At 40.9% G+C, this 22,552-nt stretch overlaps 1 protein-coding gene across 1 annotated transcript in view; it reads left to right on the forward strand.

The window, feature by feature from the left end:
- Fgf9 (fibroblast growth factor 9) overlaps window positions 1-22,552 on the forward strand; it is a 36,408-nt gene that overhangs the window by 8,306 nt on the left and 5,550 nt on the right. Inside the window, exon 2 of the mRNA XM_028787224.1 lies at window positions 2,302-2,405. Coding sequence (XP_028643057.1) covers window positions 2,302-2,405 — 104 coding nt within the window. The remainder of the gene's footprint in view (window positions 1-2,301; window positions 2,406-22,552) is intronic.

Genomic DNA, 22,552 nt, shown 5'->3' on the forward strand with positions numbered 1-22,552 from the left:
TTTCTCACTGACCTGGTAAATTAAATTGCACAGACCTCAAAGTGGGTGAAATGTTTCCTGTATTTCATTTTATAGTGAAAGTAAGTATGAAGTAAGTCCTTATACTAACCTCAGGTTTTGTAAACCTTGATTAGGGTGTACTTTTGTGGGGAGTACCAAGAAAAGAGTCTTGTATAAGTGGTCCTTAATAACAATAAAGTGTTCCAGTTTTGATTATTTTGAGTCATAAGGGTTAGAAATGGTACCATGAAATAAAACAACTGCATCAAAATCAAAGTAAATCTTCTGTTCAGTAAATCTCAAGGAGATGTTGCCTCTTCAGACTTCCCATTTGCTTTGTGAAGGAGGGAAGGCAAGTCACACACTGGCTTGTGTATGGTGGATTGTCTGTGAAAGTTACAAGTTAGGGCTTGACATGTAAGGGGTGATTTTGCTCTGTTATCACAATCTCATGTTCTGTTAGAATAAGTTTCTGCATGTGAGCAGACTTTCTGTAAGCATAGCATAAGGATCTTTGTAACATTTGTGGGACTACAAGCATGAGTGATACTATGTGTGCAGGAATGAGTGATACTGTGTATACAAGAATGAGTGATACAATGTATACAAGAATGAGTGATACTGTGTATACAAGAATGAGTGATACTGTGTATACAAGAATGAGTGATACAATGTGTACAAGAATGAGTGATCACCTTACAACTGACTTTCCTTCTAACTGAACCTTTTACTTTATTACATTTATGGAGTCAGAGTCTTCATTTGATAGCAGTCCAGTCTAGTACATAAGAGTTGGAAAATTAATTTTTTTTGTCCATATAAATGCTTTTTTTCATTAGTCGCAGGAACCTTACCTTAGCACACATATAACATATATATCATATGTAATATACTTACATTAATATATTACATTACATAGCTCATTGGGATATATACATTGGTTTCACCAGACTTATTATTTAGAATGTTTATATAGTTATTCTAAAAAATTTAAACATAAAATGTTATTCTATTGACATATATTAATAAAATATATCTATATCTACATATCTCACACTGTTATCATAGCCTTTTTTCCCCTCCTTTTTCTACACTCTTAGAAGTAAGTACACTTTCTCAATGACTGAAGATATTTTCAAAATAAATGGTATAAAATATTTGGTATGCACTGACACAAGATCTACACAAAGTGTAGTAGTTTAATTTATAATCGAAGTGGGAGCGTGGCCAAGCATAGAGATGATTGGCAGCATCTGTGTATTCTACAGGATGATTTCTTAAAGCAACAGTAGACTCCGGGAGACTGAAACTGCTGTTGTGTGGCCATAAAATTTTGGATTGATGCCCAGCTTAGGTGTTGTTATTTTTAGTAAGGTAAGCAAGGCAAAAGAAGGAAGTGAAAGGGATCATTATATTGATTTGCTTTGGGGGGAAATGAATTCTGTGCCTATTTTAATCAGGAGCGTCTTCCTTCCTTCCTTCCTTCCTTCCTTCCTTCCTTCCTTCCTTCCTTCCTGTCTGTCTTTTTAAAGCCAGCATTTTCCCATCCATAATATTAGGATGTTTTAATTGTTTAACTTTTCTTTGAAGTTTAGACAAGAACAGAAAAAGAATCACTACCCTGTTTAAGCAGAGACGTTTGAGGAGTGTGTTTGGTACTTTATAATTTTCAAACGGAGCTCGATAAACTCCTTTTCTTATTCAATTGAGGGCTCGATCATTTTCCAAATAAGCTGGGGAAGGCTTTAATTAGCACCTCACACTATTATTTTTAGACACATAAGATTATTCTCTGAATATAATTTTAAAAAATTAATTGTGCATATGTACATATACATGTTCACATACACACTTATGTATACAATATACAAACTGCAAATGTGTTTATTTCTCCCAGGCCCAGAGAACAGTAAGTACAACTTCAAAGTACCCATATATAAATACTTAATTTTACATATATAAAATGGAAATATGTCATTTCCCTTTCAAGTATACTCTTAGCTCATTAGGATATATACATTGGTTTCATCAGACTTATCATTTAGAATGTTTATATCGTTATTCTAAAAGATTTATCCTGTGTTAGTTATTATGTAAAATATATCCCATTATGATAATTTAGTGTCTGATTATGATAAGATAGAGTTTAGCTGGGACATCAGTTTATTAGGGCAGAAGTTGTGTATTAAGTGCTCCAAGTCGGAAGCTGGGCCCATTTCCTCACTGAAGCCCCTGGGAATGCTGTGGCTCTGGGGAGATGCTCTGAGGCTCTAACTCTCCTGTCTGCTGTTTATCTCACAGGCATTCTGGAATTTATCAGTATAGCAGTGGGCCTGGTCAGCATCCGTGGTGTGGACAGTGGACTCTACCTCGGCATGAACGAGAAGGGGGAGCTGTATGGATCAGTAAGTAACAACAGGCACTTCAGTAATTCCCATGCCCTGCCTTTAATTTGAGCTGCATTTTTGCTAGGTTGAATAAGAGTTAGGTGGGACACTGAGTCTGGAAAGCAAATGGGAGTTTTTACTTTCTGAGGCATGCTGTTTCATTACAATTCTGTATCTTCACTAGACCAAATTTGCCAAGAAAATGCTTTATTTACATGCCAAGCCATCTTCATTATCAAGTAAATAAAAATTCACAAGTGTGAAAAATCCATCTTCTTGTATTGAATGGGAGTTATTTTTGAAATGAATTGAAATGGTCCCCAAGCTTTGCCAAGCATTGTAATTAAAACTAGAAATAGGCCATGCAGTGAGAGTCTAAACCCTTTCTTTCTCTGAACAACACAAGATTTTCAGTATGCAGGAGAGATGGAGGTGGAAATTATTGTCAGATAGTCTTGTATGTGAATAAGGGTCCAGCAGCACTGTAATTATTTGCCAGCATTATGAGTTTTCATTCCCCATTCTCACTTCTATCCTTACTAGCTTGGAAGGTCCTTATAGTGATGGAGTATTTGTTGTAGCCTGCCAGTGGTTGGGAACTGTGCCTGATCCTGGGGTGTAGCTGTGAATGACACCAAGTCCCTGGTTCTGCTCTGCTTAAGGGTGGTTGGTTTAATCCTGTGCATCTCCCCAGTTCCTGTAGCATAGGAGCATATCACATGCATGGAACACAGTAGGGGTTCAGTATTTTTGCTAAACATACAGTTACTGTTTGGAACACAGTTCATCAGTAAAATTTTGAACAAAAAAACCTTTAAGGCTTACATTATCATGTACATTAATGTATACTTATCAGTGAGTGGTCAGGTGATCATTTAATCCAAGTTACTTGCACTATAAAAACTTGGATTAGTGTTTACAAAAGTTGGAATTTAGAGGCAGCTCAGACAAGGAAGTGTTCTGAAGTTCTCAGCTAATACAAAGATGGTGTGGGTCTAGTCATCTTAGTTTTGTTTTTAGAGTTTAAAAAAAAACTTTGTTGTATAAATGTTTTGTCTGCATGTGTGCACGCATGCCATGTGCATGCAGTGACTTCAGAGGCTAGAAGAGAGCATCAGATCTCCTGGAACTGGAGTTACAGATGGTTGTGAACCACCTTGTGGGTTCTGGGAACAGAACCAGCATGTACCCGTAACTGCTGAGCCATCTCTCTAGCCTCCATATCCCATTTTTAAAATAGACATACACACACATAGTGCAAAGTTTTATCCCAATATTACAAATGGAAAATTATATCCTGTATAACTTGAATATATTACACATTTAGAAATTTTAAAAATTAATTTTTCAGTATACAGAAGAATGTTCCATTATTATATTTTTATACACATGTTAAACTTTGCTTGTTTTTCCCCTTCATTACCCTTCCTTGTCTCTCCCCTTCCTTCTCATTCTCTCTCTTTCCTCATGTAGTTCTCCTATTTTCATGTCATATACATATATGTGTATAATAAGTACTGTTGAATCTAGATTTTGTATGTAAGAGGAAGCATGCGATTTGTCTTTTTCCCTCCTTTCTGTGTCTCTATCCTTTTAGACGTCTCCTCCTCCTCCTCCTCCTCCTCCTCCTCCTCCTCCTCCTCCTCCTTCTTCTTCTTCTCTCTCTCTCTCTCTCTCTCTCTCTCTCTCTCTCTCACACACACACACACACACACACACACACACACACATGCACACACACATGCATATAATATACACATACTTACACAGACTCTATGTTCTGTGATCGTAATATCTAAGTCTGGCTTATTTATTTAACATGATTTTCAAGCCCATCTATTTTCCCAAAAATTTATTTAGGTATAAATTCTTTATAGTTAAAGAAAACTCCACTATAAGCATGTGCTACATTTTCTTTGTCCATGCTCTTATTTTTTCCCATTTTAGATATGTAAGTAGATTTAATTAAGTCAATCCCAGTTGAATACAATACAAGGCATTTTTTTATATGTAGAACAGAAATACTGTCCTTTAGTGGGTTGAACGGACTATAGGTTATTTATTTCTTTATTGTGTTATTTAGGTGTGATGGCACAGGCCTTTAATCTTAGCACTAGGTTTGTGAATTGAGACAGCCTGGTCTACTGTTCGAGGCTAGCCAGCTCTACACAGTGAGACACTGTAAAAGTAACAAGAACCCCAACCAAAAGCTAAACAAATAAAATAGTAGACTTCTGCCCATCTTTCCCATGGCCACAGTCAGTTGACAGTACCAGTTATGGACTCTAGTGAGGGAGAGCAAGGAATGTGTAGCTTCTGTCTCCTGGGTCAAGTGTCTTCGGGATGGAGATTCCTCTTAGGACAGAGTGCTGCTATCAGAGATATACTTGTATGTTGTGATCTCTCTGGGGAAGCATGCTTTCAGATGTTTCCCCAGACCCAGAACCTCCAAGCACTGATGCCTTCTCCACAGTGATGTCAGAATTACCTTCTGCACCTTCATCAGAGGGTCACTTCGGTGAGATCTCTTCAGCGTTTGCTTGGAAGCACATGCTACCCTTTCTGTGGAGCATCCCAGCACTTCTCACTGAGCTTGTTGCCTGGGTATGCATAGCTGGTGTCATGTTTTATATCTGTTTCTGCGTGTCATTTGAATCTATTTGTTTTTCCCCAAATGTCATGAAGTCTGACTTGTACATGTGGGCAAGGAAGTGCCTGTCTGGAATACCTTTGTCTCTCTTTCTCTACTTGATGAAATAACACTCTTTAATTAAGGTCCAATGGAAATATTACCTGTCCTGCAGAGCTTCCCTCAATCCCAGCCATGGTTCTGCTTATTCTAGTTAGCATGTCTTGTTTGTCCTGGGAGCTGCTTTTTTACACATCCATCATTATGTAGGCAGCAGTATAATTTGTAGGATAGTTTAGCTTGTTTCCCATAGTTGATGTAAAGGGCCTGGCCACCACATCTTACTTCCTAATGTTACCTAGTGTATAGCAGTGGCCCTTGAGGTGGGAGGAGCACAGTAAATGCTTCTGGGGGAAATGAATAGCATGGTGATTGATTTCTATCTATTCTACAAGCTGTGCAGATATAGACCTTGATACACCTCCACCTATGTGGTGAGTGTGTACTCAGGATTCTAGTTGTAGGAGGAACCTCTCCCTCATTCCCATGCCTAATTGGACCATGTCCTGTTGTCCCTGGTGTGAATAGCCCAAAGGGGATGCAGCTGCGGCTGGAGCAGAGCTAGTGGCAGAGGCATGGCCAGGCTCCTGCCCTGCCTCTGCTCCTGCAGGCACCTGCTCTAGTTTGCCTCTTCTAAGATGAAGTACTACACCTTGGCTGAGGTTTGCTCTCTAGAGGAACCTCCAGAATCCAGAGTTTGTATTTCCCAGGCCTTCTCTGCCTCGCCTCTGATATCTCCTCCAACCCCCCTCCCCACTCCCGACACAAAACGGTTGTGCAACATCTTTTCTCCTCCACTGGGCTGGGAGGAGAGCTCCCTGGACAGCAGGGTTTTCCCTTTGCCGTGTACCTCATATGGGAGATTTGGAGAATGGGGCTGAGAACTCTGCTCCCTTTGGGCCCTTTCATGGTTTCCATTAGGTTTAGTGGTTATTCTGACCCCTGTGGTCATGGGAATGAGAAGTGACCAAAATTGCTTATTCAGAGTGCAGGAAGAAAAGAAATAGGTGGTGATGTTGTTACCAAGCACCCGTACACAGCTTAGCTACTAAAATGAAAATTTGTTAAAAAGCTTTGAAAAGATGGGTATCAAAATTCATGTAGGAGAGATCTGAATTCTCAAAATTATTCTCTGCCCTCCACACATGTCCACACATATATATTCTGTGATAAATAAAATTGTAACAAGAACATTTAAATAAATAAATTGATGATACTAAAAAAAAAGAAAAGATGGGTATCATTGTGAAAGAAAGTAAATAGGTTTGGGGAAACAGGAGTCACTTTTGTTAAACAAACTTTTGTGACATGTAGTGGGGTACTTTTGTATTTGGGAGTTAATTGTTCCCCCCCCTCTGGTTTTGAGCACATCCTGGGGTAGATTAAAGGAGACAGAAGTAAATTGGTGAAACTTCTTAGAAAAAGTAGAGAGGATGCTATTGTAACTACGTAGAAGTTGGAAAAATTGTGTTGCTAATGAGTTACACTTTAATTCAAAGGAGAACTTCAATAATTCTTACTCTGGATATGGTCTGGATATTGTTCTCAGGTCCTAATTTATGTGTGCCCTCTTCATTCATGTCTTCATAGATATTCATATCAGTTTGGTTCCTGGCCCTCTGCACACACAGAACAGCTATCAGAAATCTGGCAGGAAAAACATCTCTGTAAATAGTTTGTTGTAACTGAAGAATGCTTAAATGTCTTGGAGTCACAGAGGGGAGTTTAAAGAACTGCTTGGGAAATGTATATTGTAGTGTTTAAAGTGGATTTTGAGGGATGACTAGAAGTCTTAACAAATCGTGGAAAGACAGGTTAGGGCATATAACACTTAAGCTTTATAAAGATCAGAAAATCCTGTCTGGTTGAAATTTAGAGAGAACATTAGATTACATGCATGTACATGCATGTGCCTCCACATGACTAGACAACTAGGGGTGTTAGTTTGCGTTTGTCACCTTTATTGATTTCAAAGAGACTAGAGCTATGGCTCAGATCATCACTGTTAGGGGTTTAATCTAAATTATCTGATTATTATCAAGGTGCTTTAAAACATCAAGAATAACTGATTCTAACAAGCAACTATTGAAAAGAATGCTTCAAAAAAATGAGTCTGCTTCAAGAAGGCTGGAAGCATCTGATCCTCCCATTTAGAAAAAGGTAGCACTCACTAAATTAACCTAGAGTGTGGTGAGTGCAGCTGTGAGCCAGGGGACAGCACCAGACTAGGAAATGCTGGCATTTCTGGTTTATATCTGGCCTCACATTTCATTCTTATTGGTCTTTTACTAGATGAAGATTTTGAAGCCAGAGTCTCTCTATAAGCATTCTGTTTCCCAGAGGCTCAGCCACACACAGTGTGTGCAGTTGGCATGTGGTGAATGTTCACTGACCCAATTTCTTAGCTTGCTTCAGCCTCATACACAGAACCCAGTGTGCTGGGGCATCAGGCTGTGGGGCTGTGCACTTACAATAGCCAGGTTTTCCATGGCTGCCATCTCTTTTAAGTACCAAATAAAAACAATATAGAATCTACATGATTTGCTCTGAGACTCAGAACTTGCAGGTGCTGTGAAGACTCAGGCCAGTGTCTTGAGGCCTCCTACAGCATCCCCATTCAGGTGCTTGTTCAGACAGGTGTTTGGTACTGTGTTGGTTGTATTTCCAGGGATACAGCTGGACCCTGGATTCTTTGAATCGATATAATCTGTAACCCAGGTACAATGGGTTTCAATTGTGGTTCCAATGAACGTAAATGTTCTTTTAATTGAATGCATTCCTGGGATGGGGGCTTGTTGATTCTGAATGGAGACATATGGGCCAGATAATTTCTTGCACGTTGTTTCCATGTTGTAGGGTCAGTGTAGGGAACCCTGCAGCCACATCTGTCCCAAAACTGAGGAACATATCAATCCCGTTAGAAAGGAACAACAACAAGAAAGCACAAAAACTCATGCAGCACATTGTTATGTGTCGGAGATTTGTTTCCAGGGCATCCACTAATTCTGCTTATATAATGTAGTGTAATATATGCATTGAGCCTCTACACATGTTCCTGTAGACTTTCAGTCATTTTCAGATGGAGTATTTTACTTGATACAGTGTACACAATTGTCTATAGTATCTAATACAGCACAATATCCTATGGAAATGACATTTGTATTGTGTTTAGTGAAGAGTGACAGGAAAAAAAATATTTGTACAGATACAGGCTGAACAGAATTGATCTATGGTTGCATTTCCAGGGATGCAGACTCAGGAGTACTGAGGGATGACTATATCATAGATTTTATTTTTACTATGTGTACATATAACCATGAAACTAGTGAATCCCTTATACTTACACTTCTTTGATGACTGAAATCCAAGATATCTTTATGTTAATATAGACCTGTAGGCACAATAGGCTGCAAACTGATATGGTGGCTTAATGCCTGGATGGTATCACTTTACTGATGTCTTCTCTCTAGGTTGATGTAGATTCTTGTCAGACATGGTTCAGCCTCGCTTATGGTCAGCTGGTCTGCTCTTTCACTTGAGGTTATGGAGATGGAGTTGTTTTGATCCCCACACCCTCATTTGAATTACTGTGATACCCAGTGACCTTCTCTAGTGTTCACTTGTTAGAAACCTACATGGTGGACCAAGGACCAAGTAGGTCTTTTTCTTTTCCTGTTTATCATGTCATGGGAAGCAGCACCATCTAGTATTGAAGATCATTTTGGACCCAAATACAGTTCTCCATCCCTTTCATGGGGAATTGGTTTCAGGACCATCCTGGGATGCCAGAATCTTTGGATGTTCATGACTTTTATATAAAATAGCATAGTATTTACACAGGAACCTACATACATTTTTTATTTTATGCCATTTCTAGAAGACTCATAATAAACACTACAATGTAAACACTGTGGGAATAGCTGTACTATTATTGTGTAAGGAAAATGTCTGTACATGGTCAGTACACAGAAAGACTTGTTTCCTGCATGTTTTTGTTTGTGGGTGGCTATGAGGTTAGCGCAAGGGTCCTGAGTATATTTCCTCTACTTTCTGTTCCTTCATTTTCATTGAAATGAAGAGGAAATGGCCCTTCTAGAGATATTTCTTGAGATATTTCCATTCCTATGTTGCTGCAGATATGAAAGGCTGGCCAGAGAAAGGGATGGGACATGCTGGACTGTCTCTCTAGCTTAACACTAGCTCTACTGGGACAGATTTTGAACAAGCAGGACAGCATTGTGTGTTCATGGAACAGTATAGCTTAGCAAATGGCAAGGTGCCATTGAATTTACCGATTTGTTTTTCTGGTGTTTCACTTCAAATTCCTTTGATGGGAGGTGTTTAGACATGTTCCATTAAGAATCTTGAAAAAACATAGTTCACAGGAAGGAAATGGAGAGGTTCATTCATTGAATGATCAACAAATATCAGCCATGCTCTGGGGATGGGTGGTTTTTCAGCCCCCATTAGTAGTTTGGATGATATCATTAGTAGTTTGTGTGATAAAGCATTACCTTATGGCTCATAAGGTGTGGTCAGTTTTCAGGAAATTCAGTAATAATTTTTAGCTGATTAAGGGTATTTCTTTGGAAGATCAACTTAGTTCTCAGTGTTCTTAGGGCAGGGACAAGGAGTAAGATTTTAATAGATTGCTGATTTAAGACCACACAAGATAGCAAATGACAGGTGGAGTAAGTCAGGAAATCTCATTTCACACATATATACATGTTAGGAGTGACCGTTCATGGATGTAGCTCAGTTGGTACAATTATTGCTAGATATGTATAATAAAGGCTAGATATATACAAGGTTCGACCCTAGGACTCCAAAACTGAGGTGTGGTAGTACCTGCCTGTAATCCCACTATGTAGAAGGAGGCTAAACAGAGTTAAAGGTCGGCTTGGGCTAAATGATACCCTGTCTCAAAAATATGGCCATTTGTTTTTTTGTGAATAAATACTATTTTATCCAGAGTTAGCCACATGGCAGAGAGTGTTGTATCCCTTCCACAGATGGGATTTTGAAGGAATGTTTTTCTAGTATCTAGCATGACTCCTGTTTCTTTTGTGGCAAGACTCCTGGCCTTTAGGTACTGAGAAATCATCTTTGGATCTTGTAGTAGTGGGGTTTAGTTCTAGTTAGGTTGACATATTGAGCAGGGTAGAGTAGCCACTTTGACTGAGGCTCACTCAGGACATGTCGGGTTGCTGCTGAGTTGGTGCACCTGACCTGGAGGTTTCCCATGTGTTGTGAAGGGGTTCAGTCTGTTTATTTCTGTCTGTGGGCTGGAGGTTGAATGCAGGCTTCACTCATGCTAGGCAATTGCTGTGCCACCCTCCAAGGAGACAGCTGAGCTGAATCCTGAGCTGCTTCCGAAAGGTTGGAAGGCAGTGGGTCTGGATCCAGGGACTGGGCTAAGGAAGGGTTTTCTCTGGGCTCAGGAGCCCTCCCAGGAACAGGTGCTCTTCCCACCCTGACCTGCTTTCTGCCTCCACCTACCTTCTATCTCACTGCCGTTTCCTGTTCTGTATTAATCCCATCCTCACCTACCTTCTGTCTCACTGCCATTTCCTCTTCTGTGTTAATCTCGTCCTCAAAGTTCCTCTGCTCCATTTCCTGTCAGATGCTGGTTAGGGAAGGCTCTAGAGAATGGTTTTGGGAAGTGGTTTTGATAAAGCTGTCATTGCCTAAACCCAAGATCTGGAAAGTCAATTGCTCGGTTACTTTAGTGTTCCAAGTTACTCCTGATATTTAAAACAAAGGCTTGAATGTAGTTGGCACCTAATAAGTAATAGATGCATGTATTTCCAGTGAGATTCCTAATCTCTTTTTCTTTGAAATTCCAAATCTCTTTCACCTTTTTTTTTTTTTGTTTAAAGCGGTTTTATTTATAATTTTCCATATTTAGGAACAACTAGGGTATACTTTAACAGATAAATGTCTAGGTGCGCTTTGGTATAACCTAAGAGTGCTCTGGTACATCTAGATAATGCAATATGCAATGAAAACAGGTAAGCTTTTAAGCTGTGAAAAGAAACTTAGACATGTATTTATGGAACAAATTCTCTTTCTTTCCCATCCCGTCCATCTCCCCACCTGTCTGTACTTCCTTCCTTTCTTCCTGGAATTTAATTTCTAAGTAGCCATTTGGAACTAAAAGAGTTGATGTTTTGGGGTTCCTGATTATTTGAATGCAAGAATTTTTTCTGAATAGAAAGTTTTAGGGAACTTTATAGTGATTGCATTTGTGAGTTTTGATTGAAAGAGTACATTTGATGACAACTCCTAAGAATTCAAAATGAACTGGTTTCTGAGTAGTTCCTGTACACATACTGGCTGTTTCATCCTGTGCTTTGCTGTCTAACTTCTGCTTCTCCCAGGCCTGAGTCTTAGTATACACAGGAGAAGTGTAGTTAGTTTGTGAGTTGGGGTGTAGTTGGGGTGCCCGGCCAGATAACAACAGTAGAGACACAAGCCTGTGTCCTCCATGTTCTCCTGCTTCTCCCACCCCACGTTCCTTCTAAATCCAGACAGTCCTTGTCAGTGCCATCTCCCTACTGCTCAGAAACAAACCACTCTTCAGGTGGAGCCTGCTAATACTGCACTTGAGTCACAGAGCATCCTTAGTTTTTGATGCAATGGGTTAGCATGGTTCTGAGTGGGCTCAGGCTTTACTCTCCTGCACAGCTGTTGTTCATCAATACCCATTTCCCACTGTGTTTGCAGTTCATCTGTTCCTTCTCCTATTCACGAACCCACTACCTAACACACTTGATCAGTCACTCACTCGCTCAATGCTCTTCCATTCACACACTTCCGTTTACTCACACACCTTCCCTCTTATGAGAAGCTCAGCCACACACATCTGGATCTACTTTCTCATGCTCATTTCTGGTTTTCTTTCAAAACTCAGTGAACATTGATCGCCTATCACAGCTGATTCGCGCCAGGCACTTCAGCGGAATTTGCATAATTGCTAAATTTTGCTTATAACTCTTAAATCTACATTTGCCTCATTTTGCATGCTTATTTGCAGACATGTGCAGAGAAAAAGGAAAAGCAGTGGATCTTCCCCACACTTATTCCCAGCTGAGGTCAAAGGTCAAGCCCTGCTTTCTTGTCTGGGCCTCTCCCCAGGGTATCTGCTTAGTGTTGTGAATTTCTTATTCTGTCCTTTTTGTTGATGATTTTGCCTCATAAAATGTCCTTAGCAAGTGCTAAAGGGCTGCCTAGTGCTAATAAAAGCCCCAAAGGGTGTGTGTGGCATGCTCTGTGAAGCAAACTTGTTTTTAGAGAGTCTTCCTTGAGGCTTGATTTTGGTGATACTGCTGTGAGTCAGATGGTCGTGAATCTGCAATGTATGTTAAGTAAGCATCTTTAAACAGAAGCACACATAGAATGTATTGACAGATTAACAAAAATGCTGTTACTGGAAGCTCATGGGAACCTCACCCTGTGTTTCCTCCAGGAGCAATGGTTCAATGCTCCAGGAGACCTTACTGGTGTTAAATCCCGTGAGTAGTGAGCCCTGGATGGATGAGCAGTTGTGGCCATGTTTGCACTTCGTTGTGTAGGTGATAAGAAGAACCTGTAGCTTGTTCAGGAATCAGACATGGAAAGCAAGAGTTACATGGGTGGCGAGATGGCTCAGCTGGGAAAGGCACTTGCTGCCAAGCCTTGCAGACTGGATTTGCTCCCTGGAGCCCAGTGGTAGAAGGAGAGAACTGATTCCCACGAGTTGTTGTTCTCTGACCTCCACATCTATGCGGTGCACATGTGTGCCCTCAGGCTCACAAAATAACTAAGCAAAACTGCAGGAAAAACAAAAAGAATCATGAGTCGGTATAATAAATGTTCTCATGCAATTCAAAAGAAAAGCTCTTTGAGATTTTGCAGGAGGAGCTTTGCAGAAGGAGAGGATGTGGCAGAGGAGAGTGAAGAAACAGGCAGGTGTTCCTGGCAGAGGCTGTGGTGCTTGGAATCACTGGCTGCTAGTTGTGCCCTGATTCATCTGCTTTCTGCTTATCTCAGCTGATGCCAGAGGCTTCCATGTTGACATTTGGAGGGTCTTCCCCTGTCAGCATCATAGCTACTTGAAGGAGGTTACCTCTCTATTATTCTGTGGTCCACTAGGAGATGCCTTAAAGCCTCAGAAAAAACTGGCTCCACTAGCATCAAGTGGGAGCCATTGCCCTGGGGTGGCCTCTGAAGTGCTGGGCCACATGTCCCCGCTGTGCCTCCAGGAGGAGCCACCTTGAAGTTGTGAGGAAACATCATCTGTCAGCCTGTTGGCCTGGTGTGCCTCATAGGCACTGAGACAACCAACTGAGAAAAGAGAGCCTGCCTTCTCAACACCTCTGCTGCAGAGGACTTCCCCAGGGTTGCAAGGCATTAAGTGGGAGGGACACACTCAGAGCTGTCACCTTTTTTTTTTCTATAAATGCTTAAAATTCAAACAGCAGTTGATTTTCTCTTAATCTGTTTTTTTTTTAAATTATTCATTAAAATACCCATTGACATTTGTGTCTCCTTTATAAGAAGTTATGGATTGGTTCATGTAGTGACTGTAGTCTGCCTGGCTGCCTTGTGGCATTGGCCATGGGAAGGAAGCTCAGTTTCTCTCTATTCTTTCATCCTCCTCCTTGACTCTTCCTCTCTTCCTTGCTTCCTGTTCCTACTGTTCTTTCATTTTCCACACAAGTTACAGTGTTTCAGATACTGTTACTACTATTGTCTCCTTTCCCACACAAATTACAATGTTTCAGATACTGTGTTCTGGTTATGTTAAGTTGTATCATATCCCCTTTTTCTTTCTACCTTTCAACTGGTTTCTGTTTGCCGTGCTTTCATTATGAGCATTTAGAACATGGACAGTAAGCATGGAGAAATGGAAGTCTTGGGCTTGGGCCTTTTAGTCCTGTTGTTCACCGACTCTGCAAATATGGGTCATATTCTGTCATTCATTCATACATTCATTCATTCACTTACTCTGACAGTTTCATGCAAGCATATAACATATTTGATCATATTTACCCCATCATCCTCTCTTGATCCCCTTCAACTCTGCTGAACTCTTTCTTCTTCCCAACAAGTCTCCTTCTTACTCCCATATTTAATGTGACCCCAGAATTTAATAGGGTTACCTGTATGAGCATGAATGGGAGGTTATTTACTGGAGTGTGGCCTCTTCCCAGTGGCTACATCACTGGAGAAAATGACACCCATTGCCCTAGCAACCATTAACCATTGGTCAATGTTCTTAACCTCCTGAGCTGAGGCTATGACAAGGACTAATGACAGTGGCTATAGCACTGTTATGACCATGGGAGGAGACAGTGCCTGTGATGTGACCAGCTTAGCACTGGCCATGCTGCTGCTCAGCTTACACTTTTTCCCTAGTGTTCCTCAAGAATCCATGCGGCAGAGCTTTGTGCCCTCTGATGCATCTTACTGCATGGGGACACATGATACCTTGTGTTTCTTTTTTTAAAATTTATTTATTTTATGTATATGAATATGAGTACACTGTAGCTGTCTTCAGACACACCAGAAGAGGGCATCAGATCTAGTTACAATTGGTTGTGAGTCACCATGTGGTTGTTGGGAATTGAACTCAGGACCTTTGCAAGAGCAGTCAGTGCTCTTTACCGCTGAGCCATCTCCCCAGCCCCCAATACCTTGTGTTTTTTGCAAATTGAATTCTAAACTTAAGACTCACAACTTAGTCGAATTATACTTAATGGCTGCCATAAGACCAATGTTGAAAGAGTATTGTTGAATAGCTTATTAATGTGTGTGCATGTATACATGTGCCCATATGTGCGCACACACACACACACACACACACACACCAGAGTTTGACATCAGATGTCTTAGTTCCATCTTAGCTTTTTAGACAGGGTTTCTCATTGAGTTTGGATCACTAATTTGGCAAGCCTAAGGGCTTTCCAGTGCTTGAATTACAGGCATGAGCCATGCCTGATCCTTACCTGGGTGTTGGATTACGAGCATGTGGCATGCTTGGGTCTTAACCTGGGTGCTGGGTTATAGGCATGTGCTGTGCTTGGCTCTTATCTTGGTGCTGGGGATTCACTCAGGTCCTCATGCTTGCATGGCAAGTATACTTATCAACTGAATCATCTCCCCTGCCAATAGTTTATTCTCATGTGTAGTTATTGTTGTTTTACCTACCTAAATATATTTCTTTTATTAGGGATTTCATTTACTTTGTTATTTTTTGCCATGGTTATTAATATTTGCATGTTGGTGAATTCACTGGGTTCTTACAGTACTCAGAATAACTACCAAAATCAAAGACTTTTAAAATTTATTTAAAAATTATTTGCTTGAGACCAGTTGGCTTCAAACACAGGACAATCTTCTTGACTCTCAAGTGCTTGGATGCTAGGTATGAGCTATTCAATGATAGGTATGATATGTATGAGCTAGCTTGCTCAGCACTGTACCCTTTTAAAAAGCCCCTGGTGGGGGTGTCTCTGACTCTTTTGCCTGCTCTTGAGACCCTTTTCCTCCTACTGGGTTGTTCCACCCATCCTTGATATGAGAGTTTGTGCCTAGTCTTATGGCATCTTGTTATGCCATGTTCAATTAATAGCCCTGGGAACATACTTTTTTCTGAATGGAAATGGAAGAGAAGTGGATCTGGGAGAGAGGGGAGGGGGTGGTGGTGAACTAGGAAAGATGGAGGGAGGGGAAACTGCACTTGGATATATTGTATGAGAGAATAAACAAAAAGGAAGAGGAGGAGGAGGAGGAGAAAGAGGAGGAGGAGGAGGAGGAGGAGGAGGAGGAGGAGGAGGAGGAGGAAAGTAGGCTAAGCAAGCCATGAGGAACATGAGGCCAGTGAGCAGCATTCCTTTATGGCCTCTGCATCAGCTCCTGTCTCCGGGTTCCCACCCTGCCTGACTCCAGTGCATTCAGCAGTAGTATGGAAGTGTAAGGGAATAATGTCTTCACCCTGCATTATGTTTGGGGTCCTGGAATAACAGGGTGACCAGGTAGTCATGGTAGCCCTGGTTAGATCTGGAAGTAAGCTCAGTTATATAGTAGAAGGCAGAGGGGCCCCACGAGAGTTTGACATAGTCCTGCAAGTATAGAGAAAAGGACAGCCATTTATATGTCACAAAATGAGGCTTGGTAGAAGGAGTTGATTCCAGAAGAATCTGGACTGAGTGTCTGTGGAAACCAGGAGTTGGGGATCCTAAGGGCAGGAAGAGTGCCAGGTACAGGCTCCCTTCCCTTCCAGTCTGAAGAGGACCGTTTGTGGGTATGGGTGGGATGGAGTGCCAGAGATAGCCATGCTCCAGTTAGAGGTGCTGCAAAAATTCAAGAGTCGCATGGAGACACCATGGAATGGCCAGGGTCCCTGGCATCATCAGCTCTCTTTGGTGGTTTCCTTTCTTTGCCTTGTGCCCATACCATATCTCTACATATTGCTAACCATTTATTCTCTCCTAGGTTTAAGTTTTTATAGGCAGGTCATATTGTGGGTGTTCACTGGTCAGGGAGACAGCTCCTCTAGGAGCACTGTTCCTTGAAGCCAGTGTAGGGAAGAGGATGGACAATGGAAGGGCAGTCTGAGGGACATGGAAAACCCCAGAACAAAGTGGCTGCCTCCTTCTGTGCCCTTGGTCTTCTCTGGAAGTATCAGCCCTGTCCTCCAGACAGCTTGCAGCCAGCACTTCAGGGCTGCTGCCCCTCCCCCAAAATGGGCACCCAAGGCAGCACATTCTATTTGGTTTCTTTGTCTAGCCCCTTGGAAGTTTCTCTTTGTTTCCTATTCAATATGTCCCTGCAGAATTATCATGAATAGCATTCTGATGTTCCTAAGACTCAATCATTAGAGTCTTAGGTGTGTCAGGGCTGGGTACAGTGCAGTGGGTATGGAACTTACACGTAGCATTCAGGGAGGCATTGGGTTCTATCCCTAATACTGGGATTTGGGGGGGTCCTGATAGAAAAAGGACTTTAGAAGTATCTTTGTACAGTGTCCCTATTTTACAGAGAAATAAATCAAAGCCTTGTTGGGCAGCTTCAGGAGTGTATGTTTCTGGGAAGTGCATGTCTCTCCTGGGGAAATCTTGTGTATTTTTTAGGTCTTTGGAATTTATCTTTAGGCTTACATTGTCACTAAATCCACGGATCTTCCAAGCCTTTCCTTTTATTCTGCTAACTGTATGCTGGGTTTAAACTGCTTTGTTTATCTTGGAAAGCCTCTTCATTTTTCACTTTTGAGTCCCACCTCCCAGCAAAATATCTGATGATTATCACAGACACTAAGTAGTTGTTGGATTCCTCTGTCTTTGTCTGCTGTCCTCCTTGAATCTCTCTTTCCCTCACTTACCTCTCACTGCTTTGCTTTGTTTTTCTTCATTGTCCCTTAACCTGGCCCTTCAAGGGCATCTGTCCTCAGTTCCCACCAAAGAACATTTCATTGATGTATTTATAGCATTTACATGTCTTTTGTGTGTGTTTTAAATGGTCATTGAATGATGTCATTACTCATACCAGGTGTAGTCTGCAGTGAAAAATGTGTCCTATGATTTGTTTTTCAACTTGGATCTTAAAGGAAATTTGACCAACTTTTTCTATAGGTGTGTTTGTATTAGAATTTGATTCATATCAGCTATGCATTAGCACTTGTCCAAATGCTCCCTAAAGCAAAAGGCAAACTTTCTAAATTCGTATTCTATTCTGTGCAGAGCAAGGTTTTCTCTGTGGGAATACCTCTTTGAAAATGTGCAGAAAGTTTACGAGTTGTGTGATTTGCTAAAACATAGATTTACTTCTGTAGGGAACTCCTAAGGAAGGCCCTGAACAGTCTTCCTCATCCTACTTGGAAGGGCAGATGTGCCCTTGGCAGCTTGCTTATCACCACATGGTGGGCAAGCATGACACATGGAAGATGTGTGCATGTGTGTGTGTTTGTGTGTGTATGCACATTCACCCTCTCTGTATATATGTGTCTGTGTGTGCTTGTATCCAGATTCAGACTAGGTCCTTGATTGCTTCCTAAATACTGAAGCAACTTGATTCTGAGGAGGTATTTTTTGTTTTAGTTTCTTAAAATGACATTTAAAATTTTTTTTCATAAAATATATTTTGATGGTATGCTTTCCCTCCCCCCAGGTCTTCCCAGATCCTCAAGACATCCTTACCTCTTTCTCTCTTAACTCCTCCCAGAAAAACAAAGAAAGCAAAGCAAAACAAAACCCTAGAAGATAAAACAAACAAATAAACGAACAAACAAACAAACCCACCAAAGCATAGCAAAAAAGAAAAACAAAACCTTAAAAATCATGGAGTCTGTTTTGTGTTGGAAAACTACTTATGGACACAGAATCTGCGCTGGGGTGTGGTTTCTACACTCAGTGTCAACTCCATTGGAGGGAAGGGCTGCTCTCTCCCAGCAGGTACCAATGGCAGAGAGTTTCTTGGTTAGGGTGGAACTTTGTGCTTCTCTGGAAAGTTTTACTCTAGAAAGGACAGCTTTTATTTCCCTTTTCTGTCTTTTTTCTTTTAGATATGAGAAGAATGCAGAGACTATAGTAACTATTAATTCCATATATTTTTTATAGAATTAAAAAATACATGAAGACTTTAAAGTTATGTTTAAATTATTATTTAATTAAACATTAACTAATTAAATGTGTTGAGATGAGAATCTCACTGTACTGTCTAAGCAGACCTTGAACCACTGGTCATAAGCTATGCCTTCACCTCAGCTTCCCAAGTAACTGTCGTAGATGTAAAACCACTGTGCTGGGCTTAAATTTATGTGTTAATCAATACATAAGAACAAAAAATTGTACATTTTTTAGGGGGTACTCTGAATACATTGTATCCTATCTATTTTATTTCATTTTTCATGTTATTGATGTTAAACCTAGGGCTTTGTGCAAGCTATTAAGTAAGTCCCCTCCAGACCATTGTACGGTGTTTAAATCAGGTTAAACACATTTATCTCAAGCATGTATTGTTTCTTCTGGTGAAGTACCAAGATCTTTCCCTTTTGCTTTTTGAAGTATATATTGTACTCTGACTACCTCTTGACTGCGTGTAGCTTTCCTCCTGCCTATCTGTGACCTTTATTGATTGGTCAGCAATCTCCCCACTCCCCCCCTTCTTCCTGATATATATTCCTGATATATTTTGATAAGGCAAAAGGAAAACTTGCCTGTTTATATCGACCTGGATGCAACCAACTCCATTGTTTCCATAATCCCAGAGGTTATAAAGATGGTCAGGAATATGAAATCCAGGCAGGTCTGTCCACAACGGTGGGGGAATTTACAGAGGCTTTGAGAGACAGGATTTATGGTGAGGCATGCTGTGGGCACATGGGGGTTGGACCTGGATCAGAGCATCTAACATCATACAAGAAGGTGCCCTCTCACTCCATTTCTGTCTAGTTGGGACTTCTCCCAGGAGAGAACAGTTAAGAGACCTGGCTTCTTATTAATGGCCCTTTAGTCATTATATTTAATCGCCTGGTCCTTGCCACAGCTCCTATTAAGGCTTGACTGCTGTATTATTAATGAGAAGGAGTCACTGTGGTTAAGGAAGGTTTAAATACATCGACTGTAGCAAACATTAGATATGAGAATGAATGACTACAGCAGAGTCATTAGCTCTGGAAACTCAGGAGCTTTGCAATTAAGTCATTGTCATGCCGTTTCCCTGCTCTCAAGGTTTCTATCCCAGCAGCCAGCTGTTTAAGTGACCCTGGAGTTGAATGGAGTAATTTACATAGTGTGGTTAAGGCCCTGCCATACACTCATGTGGAAATCATGTTTTAAAATAGCACAAGTCTGTATATTTGCAACAAGAACCATTATTCTCTTTCAAATGTTGTAACATCTCTAATTTCTTTTTTAAAAGGGCATAGATTCAAATTGAGCGTAATAACGTCTGCGTGGGTTACCTATTTCCACATTGACTAACATTCTAAGTTAGTGTCTAGATGAGTCTGCATCCTAAAGTATGCTTGGGCGTGCTCTGGGCTGTACTGAAATTTCAGTGTATTATCTCATACTCTGCATTAAACAGGAATGGTAAAGTTTTTGAAGTTTAATTTCGGTTTTTCCCATTGCTCAGAATTTGATGACATGAAAAGAGAAGAGGTTTCCATAGCTGCTAACATTCACCAGATCTTGTTCCAAAGCACGGACTTTAGTAGACGTCTGAATTAAATCCACATTCTCCACCCAAGTCTAGTGATAAAATCCAATAGTTCAAAGATAGGTATGCCATAAACAGCTATAGTTAAATAATCTAAAAAAATTTAAAACATGGAAATACAATAAAACAAGAATTGATCACTTTATAGTGGAATACTCTATAAACTGTCTGCATTGGAAACATGTGGTGAGTTTTAAAACATCTGTGTCCTATAATTCTAAAAAGTGTACAGTTTATTTGAAGGCTTCCACTCCCCTTCTGCACACGTGTAAAAAGACAGGTTAATATATTTTTTCTAGTTTTCCAATTTGCATTTGTCTATTTTTAATTAAAGGTACTTTTTCTTTGGAATAGAAAAACATAACTTAAAACATTTGTCTCAGCTAAGTAGCTATACAGACATGGACCATAAATCTTGCTAGTCTGTCTAAAACAGTGATTGCACATCTACAAAATCCCCAGGGGGAAGGGAGCGATCATCTGTGATATGTACACGGTGTAGGAAGCTGGTTTATTTTTCAATGAATGTCTTCATTTTGATTGAAAGCTGCTTATCAGAGTGGCATAGCAGGTGCACCGCTGGTTTAACAGTTCAGTGTCTACATAACCTCCCTCACGTCCCTGAAGTTGCTAAGTCCTCTGCTGTGTGATCGCTGAGCTGACTACCAGGAAAATGTTGTCTAAGGGGTTAGACTGTTTTAAAAGTTGAACAAACACCGTGTTTTCAGGGTTTCCCAGGAAGTTATGTGTATATAAACAATGCTAAACAGCCTATGAGACAGAAAGCCATACCCTGAGCTGTGTAAATGTTAGTTCTACTTTGTTGCTTACCTTATTTTTTAAGGAATTTTTCATAGTTTTAAAATGTGTAATGAGAATCTTTCAGCCATGGAGAAATTTGTTCATGCTCTCTGCGTCACTTTCCTCTCCCCCTCTTTCACCTGCAAAACTAACAGTGTGACAAAAGGAAGCACATGAGACTCTGAAGTAGCTGTACTCCATTCCTGAACACAGCCTGCTGAAGCTAGCTCTTGCCTCAACTCACAGCCCTAGTGGTTGGTGGCCCTTTGGGAAATGGCACCCCATGACCCACAGGTGAACAAAGTTCTGGGAACCTCAAGATCATCAGTATGCAGTCAGAACAGAAACAGCCAGGTCCCAAGGGAGGGCGGCCTGAGTGGGACTTCTGGGAATGTCCTGCATCCTGGCCTTCATCATCGAATGACAGGAGGCCATGGTCCAGATGGCGATTCATCAGGTCACCTTCGGGTGTACTGCCCACACAGGGAACTGGAAATGATATATACGACATTCCCTTTGCTTCATTTCTGAGAGGTTCTGATGTTCACATAACATCAGGGACACCATTGTCACTGAGGGCTTCCTGGAGCTTAGCCCTGTTCTCTTATGGTATCTTTGTTATCACCCTCTCTCAGGGTCCTTACTGTAGATAGAACATTCGTAATAAGCATTGGAAATTCTTGGGGACAAAAGTTTTTGGAGTATTTGTAGAGTTGTGACCAGTTGGAGATTCCTAATGAAAAAACAGGAAACTTCATGAAGGCCGATACCATGTCCCCAAAATTCAGACACTAGTTGCATTTCGGATTTTCAGTTTAGAGCTGCCTTACCTGGTCTAACCTGTTAAAGATAAGGCTATTGAGACTTGGGGAGGGATGTAAATGGTTGTCAGTGTCTCCTCAGCCAGTGAGGGGTGGAGTTGAGGAGACTCTCCCAGAGTGTGAGCCAGCTCTCCCTGCTGATGTTCTGTGTTCAGTCTCTGACGTAAGAAAGGCCTCCATGCAGCCGGTGTGCCTACAGGCAAAGAACTGTTCCTGAAATATGGCTCCCAACACGGAGAAATCATTCTGTATTTTTTAACAAAGATTTAGTTTGCAATATTTGTTCAGCAATTTCCAGTAGAGAGAAACAACCCTTAATCTGAATCCGTACTTCCTGTCTCTCCAGCCCATTTTTCCTACCACTGAAGTCTTAGACTCTAATTCTATTTTTTAGTCCATTTCATCAATGGAAAAAAGTGTTTAGAAAATTTCCTGAATTTGTTTTTAGCCAGGAATCAACTTGCTTGGCTGTACAGATGGAAGTAAACCCTGAAATACTGATTGATTGCTTGAACACATTCTTTTGTTGTTTGTCTCATGGACATTGATGAAGGAAGGTGTATGGGGGCTCGTCAGGCTCAGGCCAGCTCCTCGGTGCAGGAATGGCTGCATTGTCTTGAAGCCCCTTCTAGATTTACAGGCGGAGAGAGTGG

The sequence above is a fragment of the Grammomys surdaster genome, unplaced genomic scaffold (assembly GCF_004785775.1).
Source record: "Grammomys surdaster isolate TR1022 unplaced genomic scaffold, NIH_TR_1.0 125617, whole genome shotgun sequence".
Taxonomy (NCBI): domain Eukaryota; kingdom Metazoa; phylum Chordata; class Mammalia; order Rodentia; family Muridae; genus Grammomys; species Grammomys surdaster.